This window comes from Sceloporus undulatus, chromosome 2 (assembly GCF_019175285.1).
Source record: "Sceloporus undulatus isolate JIND9_A2432 ecotype Alabama chromosome 2, SceUnd_v1.1, whole genome shotgun sequence".
Lineage (NCBI taxonomy): Eukaryota > Metazoa > Chordata > Lepidosauria > Squamata > Phrynosomatidae > Sceloporus > Sceloporus undulatus.
The window spans coordinates 124,924,730-124,931,958 of NC_056523.1; the positions used below are offsets into that span (position 1 = coordinate 124,924,730).

Here is a 7,229-nt window from a genome sequence, read left to right on the forward strand (position 1 = left end):
TTCTGGACTCTTAGGACGCATGCATCATTGAAACACCATACCTCCACTGTGACTCGAAGCAGCTTTATTTTGGCTGTCTGTAACAGGCCATTGAATACTAGGAAACAAATAACCTTACTACTTCCACATGGCCAAAGGGGCATTGAACTTGCATTTCTTATGTTCACAAATGTCACAAGGCAAAGCATGGTTTACACTGATGAATTTGTGATACTGCCTAATGATTTGTCACTTGAAAGGGAAAAACCTAAATGTCTCAGAAGGAATGCCTAAGCTTTCTTTGTGTTCTAAGCAATGGTTCTAAATATGTGGATGGTGTAAACTGCTCTAAACCCCTTGTGAATCTCCTAGGCCAGAAGTAGATCTTACCTAAAGCTACAAGAGGTTTGATTTTAGCTGAACTTTTAGCTATCTAGTGCAGTGCTCTAACTCTGGATTTCCTGCCTTTATTAAGGGGTTGAACTAGATGTCTTACAGGACTGCTTTAGAGTACAGGATTCTATGAAATGTGAAATGAACATAGTGATACTGACTGTAAATAGTTATAGTTTTAATCATGATGATGGGTGTCAAGCAGTGATACTTTGTTCATCTATTTATTTATACATTTTAGCCATTATACCAGAGAAATGTATGCTAAACATTAAATGAAATATACAGTTGACCCACTGTATCCACAGATTTAACCATCCATGCCTTGAAAATCTTTTTTTTAAAAGCATCCAAAAGCAAACCTTGATTTGGCCATTTTGTATAAGGGACACCGTTTTACTACCCCATTGTATATAACAGGATTTGAACATCTGTGGATTTTGGTATCCATGAGGTATCCTGGAACCAAGCCCTAGTGGATACCCAAGGCCCACTGTAATCACAGTAAAATTGTAATGAGCTACTTGGTTTGTTTGTTGTTAACTGTCCCCAAGTCAATCCCAACTCAGGGCAAACCTGTGGATGAGATATCTCCAAGACTACCTATCCTCCACTGCTCTGTTTAGGTCCTGTAAATTCATGCCCATGACTAGCATGCAGCCTTCCTCTCTTTCTACATCCCTCCACCATTCCTAGCATTATTGTCTTTTCCAGTGAGTCATGCTTTCTCATGATGTGGCTAAAGTACAACAACCTCAACTTTATCATCTTGGTTTCCAGGAAAATTTCATAGTGGAATCTGTGCACTTTTTTTCTTTGCTCTTTCTTGGTTGTTCCAGCACTGTGATGTTTTCTGCTAGTATTATGGTGTTGCCTGCATATCTCCTTCCTCCTATCTTCACTCCTCTTTCTGTGTCCAAACCTGCTCTTCATACGATATTTTCTGCATACAGCGCGCCTGCTCCATACGCAGGTGCACTATACACAGCTTCCGGTTTACATGGAAGCTGCGCTATAATACTTTCAATGGTGCGTGTGGTCGCAGCGGCGCGCATGCCACGCCACTACGCTTCTGCTGTCCATGAGTCACCTTTTCCTAAATTGGATCTCCTGCCTTCCACTGATAGAGAGACCTTGATAATCTGTCATTTTCACCTTCACACAGAAAGTCCCTAAATTTGGATCAGGTGTTACTTTTCTTTGTTTTCTGTTGCTCATTTATGCTTTGTTATTCAGACCAGCTCAGAGCTAATATCTTCTAACAAATTGATGGTAGTATTTGTGAGATCCACAAATGTTTGCCATCCTTGTGGGACTAAACAGCTTATCCCAACCTTGAAAGCAGTGCCGGTGCTAACGTTAGGCCAGTTATACCTAAAGTTGCCGTACTGACCTTTGGAGGGGTGGGAGTGTTACCAGTTGTTCTACAGAGTAGTTTTTTGTCAACTCTTGTAAAAAATTGCAACAAGCAATTTATATTTTTATTGTAAGATAAATGCCACAACAATGCTCAGTGGCATCATTAAAGTTGGTGTCACCCAGTGCAGTAACACATGGTGGCATATACCTCCCATCGACCTCATTCCATACCATAGCATACAGAATGCTTAGTAATGTTTTGTACTAATGTTACTCATAAATCATAATTCCCATATATTACTGAATGTAATAGTAATAGTTGTGGCATAAATAAGTGGCCAAATTAAAATTATACCTTTAAATTAAAATATCATATTCATAGAATAAATGTATTTACATATACATTGTTTTATGTGCTTAAAGTGAAAATTTCATAAAATTTGATATTTTTAAAGAATTTTTTAAATGTATTTTTTTAAAAAAAATAAAATTTGAAATCCGAATTTTTTATAAAAAAAATCCTGGGATCTCTTTTTTCTCCTCCCATGATCCTCACCTCACTTACCCCATCTCTTCAGCATTTTAAAAAGACACAGGTGAATGCCACAGCTCATTTCTGCCAAAAGGCAGATGTTTAAAGAGCAGTGGTACCAGCCACCTTAGGCTGTCACCTGGTGCTGTGTGCACCCCCCTAGTGATGTCACTGAAATCCTATGGAATATAATTAATTAAAAAGTCAAAGATGGTTGTATTAGTGGGTTTTGTAATTTTTTAAAGAGGCTTACATTGTGTGCTTTTCATTTTTTCTACATTTGGTTTTGAAAACTGAAATTAGAAAAAAAAATCTAAAAATTGAGGAGGGGTATAAATAGGCCATTTTGAACCATAGGTAGGGTTGCCATAGCTGGGGACCTCCAAACCGGGACAAATGTAGGACAAGGTTTAAAAATGTAGGACCTTTTTTTAAAAAAAAAATCCTAGCCAGGAAATTTACAAAAAAAGGTCCTACATTTTTAAACCTTGTCCCCCCCCTCCTTCCCGGCTTGGGAGGAAGCCTCGGCCTGCTCCCAGGCCGGGAAGGAGGGTGAGGGCCGCCTGTCATCGCGGCCATCGCCGCAGTGGCAAACAGCCTCCCCCTCCTTCCTGGCTTGGGAGGAAGCCTCGGCCTGCTCCCAGGCCGGGAAGGAGCGCGAGGGCCGCCTGTCATCGCGGTGATAGCTGCGGTGGCAAGCAGCCTCCCCCTCCTTCCCGGCTTGGGAGGAAGCCGAGGCTGGCTCCCAGGCCGGGAAGGAGGTGGAGGCCGCCCCTCATCGCGGCGATTGCTGAGGGCTGAGGTGGCCGCGGTGGGCGGGGCCGTCCCGGTTTGGGCGCCAAACCGGACTGGGACTGGGATGGCACCGCCCAAACCGGGATATGGCAACCCTAACCATAGGCAAGGCTGACACCAACACTGTTTGAAGGGAGCTCTCCATGTCTGAATTTGGGGAATCCTGAAGGTGGTCCATTCTGGGGGGAAAAGCTAAGGTGTTACAGCAGTTAGGGATTTTAGACTTGAGCTGGGGAGACTGATGTTCAAATGTTGAAAGACTAAGCCATGAAAATCAGTCACTGTCTTTCAATCTAATATTCTTCATAAGATTGGTTTGAGAAAAAAAGGGGGAGGATCACATTTGTTGCTTCCAGCTACTCAGGGGAAAGGTTGGATATAACATGTATACAGTATAAAGTGGACCCTTTAGTATTTGCTGAAGTTTGGTTCCAGGACCCCGTGTGGATACCAAAATCAGCCGATGTTCAAGTCCCAATATATACAGTGGTTTAGTAAAATGGTGTTCATTATATAAAATGGCAAAATCAAAGTTTGGTTTTGGGAATTTATTTTTGTTTAATATTTTCAAATCATGCATGGTTAAATTTGTAGATGTAGAATTTGTGGATACAGAGGACTGGAATAAATCTGATTTTGTATCATTCCTCATTTCTTTTTTTTCCAGGGATCTGTGTTATCCTTGTTCAATCTACAGCTGTGGTTCAGGATGAACAATGTAAGTTCCCTCTGGATCAACATGGCTGGAAGAGCAGCATGAAAAGTCATGTTTAAAACTATTTACTTTTTACAAGGAATATAAGTTGCACTGAGAATACCAAAAAAAAAAAAAAAAAAAAAAAGGCTGCAGTGCTAAGCCTGTAGCTGGGTACATAAAAATCCAGGGTACCTTTGTTCTTACCAGGAGGTAGTAATAACAAAGACAAAGAGCACATACTTTGATAGCCATATTATAGTTGGATGGAGTAGTTACTTGGGAGGTTGCAAAGGGCAAACCCACTTTAAGGAAGATGGGCTAAACTGCCCTTCTCTGAAGGTCAGTGCCAAGAATGGTAGCTATTTCCATAATGTATTGGCAGATTCTAACCCAACACTCTTCTTCCATCTCTCTCCTCTAAACAGATGAGGACTATGGGAACCAAGAAAACTGTACTGAGGGAGTTGGATCCTGTGAATGCTGTGGTAATAAGACTATTTTGCTTTTTAGAACAGAGTGAGATAATGACAGGGAACATGAAGGGGCTGTTGCTGGCACCATGTTTCAGTTTGTTGTTGTTCTGTCTTTGCCACATCCTGCGGACTGCTTAGCCAGACTCTCCAATTAGAACCTTGCTTGGACTCCTAGCATTAGGTATCCAGTGTCTGGGAACAATGAACATTGTACTCCCCTTGCTACATTTTCCAGCCAACTTGGACAGAGCTTTTGTCAGTGTGAGGTGGCAGCAAAACTATTTTGTATTCTTCTAAGTTGTATACTGAGCAAGTTCCTCATCTGGAACATAGGAAAAGCAGTATATCTTATGTGGAAAATACTATTAGCTCTGCCTGCATAATATAGTTCTGAAGAACATAATACTAAAATAATATAACAGATTTTTTTTAAAAAAAAAATTGGGACAGCCACTCACCAGTGTCAAAGGAATGTTTTACAGGTACAAAACTATAATCAAACTACAAATTTTGATCCTACAGAAGTTCAGGGATGTAGCTGGGGAAAGGGCAAACTGAGGGCATTGCCCCCCATAAGAATTCTGCCCCCTTTCATGAAATTTTCTTTCGGTGCCCATATTTCAAGATGTTTCACTTGCATGTTTAGAAATGCAATTTAAGCTTTCAAAGAAAATGGGATGACAAAATTACCAAGGGAATACAGACTCAGCAGATACAAGATGTAAATGGTTTTCGGTGTCTCACATTCTACAAAATCTAGGGACTGAAGGAGAATTTCATTGGGGAGACAGAATTCTTATTTGGGGAAACAATGCCTACATTGAATATTGAGTATGAAGTGCTCTTTATGGATACCACTGATGTCCTGGTAGCAGAGACCCACATTTTGCTCACTATAGAACTGCAAGCTCTTCCCTTTCCTTATCTCCCAGTGTGAAGCAACACTATACTGGAAACCAAGCAAATTATACTGGTAGCCAAAGCAGGAGAATTTCACAGGTATCTTTCCCTGACTGTCACAATAACAATGAAACAACAATACATTAAATGACTGGCAATTTGCAAGTCTTCTGTGATATTTCCCAAAATCAGTTGCCTGAGACAGCTACTTCACTCTGCCTAGTGGCACTGCTTGCCAAACAAAGGCATTTATCAGACGGGGTCTCTGCTGCGCGGAACTGGGGCTTTTGCGTACTGGACGATTCGAATTTGCGTGCTAACGTGAATGTACTTTCATACCTGGGAGTCCTTCCGCATTGGCGGGTTTCGAATTGCCCGATGCGCATTCGCGCGAAGTGCGTTGAGTGCAGAATGTTTTACCAAACCGGACCTTAATATGCAGATTGGCCGATTCGTATCGGCCACCTCGCGCATGCTCAGTGGTGCTCTGCATGGGTCGCGACCTTAAATGCTTCCAGGATGAAAAGGGAGGTCACGTCCTTTTCCTGTTTTTCGTGCCTCACATGACAGCCCAGTAAACAGCTGGAGAGCAAGCTCATGCACGTCAACAATGCAATACAACATGTCCATTACTGTTTCATCTCTGCATTCCTGCTTGGTTTTAATGTAACAATTACCTTCACTTGCAGCAAATTAGCAATGCCCGGTTCTGTGTGCGTGTGAGTGTGTGTATGTATGTATATGAACATAGGCATGGAAATATATATATGTTTTGCTCTAGGTGTGTGAGTGTGTGTGTGTGTGTGTGTGTGTATACATATATATACTTACACACATACATATTATTACATATGCTGTGTGTGTGGGTGTGTGGGTATATATGCACACAAATAGTTGCATTTGCACGGTGTGTGTATATATATCTTAATATATATATTGATACATAGGTAGATACACCTATAAAATAGCATATGCTCTGTGTGTGTGTTTGTGTGTGTGTGTGTGTGTGTGTATATATATATATATATATATATATATGCACATGTCTGATTTCACATGCTCTGTGTGTGCCTTGGCATGTATATGTATGTATATATTATTGTAACTAAATTTTCTCTGTGTGTGTTTGTGTGCGCGCACACACACACACACACAGCTACATATTCCCTGGATCTGTGTGACTCTGTGTGTGTGTGTATATATATACACACACACATATATATGGAGATATATATGATTACATTAGCTCTAGGTGTGTGAGTGTCTGTGTGTAAGAGTGTGTATGTATACACACATATGAAAATTATATACACATAGAAGTACATATGCTCTGTGTGTGGGTGTGTTTGTATGTATTTATATATGCACACATATATATGTACATGTTGGCTGTTTGCGTGTCAGTATACACACACATATGCATATGCATATATATGTAGTTTCATGTGCTCTGTTTGTGGGCTTGCATATATATATATATATATATATGCATATGTATGTCTATAATTTTGTTACTACATGGTCTCTGTGTGTGCATGTGTAGATAGATAGATAGAGATAGAGATATTTATATATTTATAAACACACACACACACACACCTACACACCTCTTATTCCCTGGATCTGTTGGGGTCCGTGTGTGTGTAAGAGAGTGTGGGTATGAGTGTGAGTGTATGTATGTATGTACACTCGTCCCCCGGGTTACGAAATTAATTCGTTCCGGCGCCATTTTCGTAACCCGGAAGTTTTTCGTTAGCCGAATCCCCATAGGCGCTAATGGGGAAAAGCCGCGGCTCCGCCGCGGCTCCATTTTAAAAAGCGCCAGCGTTTTTTCGTAACCCGGGTAAACCTTCGTAACCCGGAAATAATTAATTAATATTTTTTTTTTCGTAACCCGGAAATTTCGTATCGCGGCGCGTTCGTATCCCGGGGTACCAGTGTATGTACACGTAGGTACGAATATGTGTGTGTGTGTGTGTGTGTGTGTGTGTGTGTGTGTGTGTATATATGGGGAAATATATACAACGTAATTTGCTGTAGGTGTGTGTGTGCATTTCTGAATGTGTATGTATATATTTGTCTATGTATATATGTGTCCATG

At 40.9% G+C, this 7,229-nt stretch overlaps 1 protein-coding gene across 2 annotated transcripts in view; it reads left to right on the top strand.

Annotated features, from left to right (window-relative positions):
• Positions 1–7,229, top strand: part of ADGRE5 (adhesion G protein-coupled receptor E5) — a 98,106-nt gene that overhangs the window by 50,791 nt on the left and 40,086 nt on the right. For both annotated transcript variants that reach the window (XM_042449067.1, XM_042449068.1), the window contains exons 2-3: positions 3,726–3,776; positions 4,181–4,240. In XM_042449067.1, the coding sequence (XP_042305001.1) occupies positions 3,726–3,776; positions 4,181–4,240 (111 nt within the window). The remainder of the gene's footprint in view (positions 1–3,725; positions 3,777–4,180; positions 4,241–7,229) is intronic.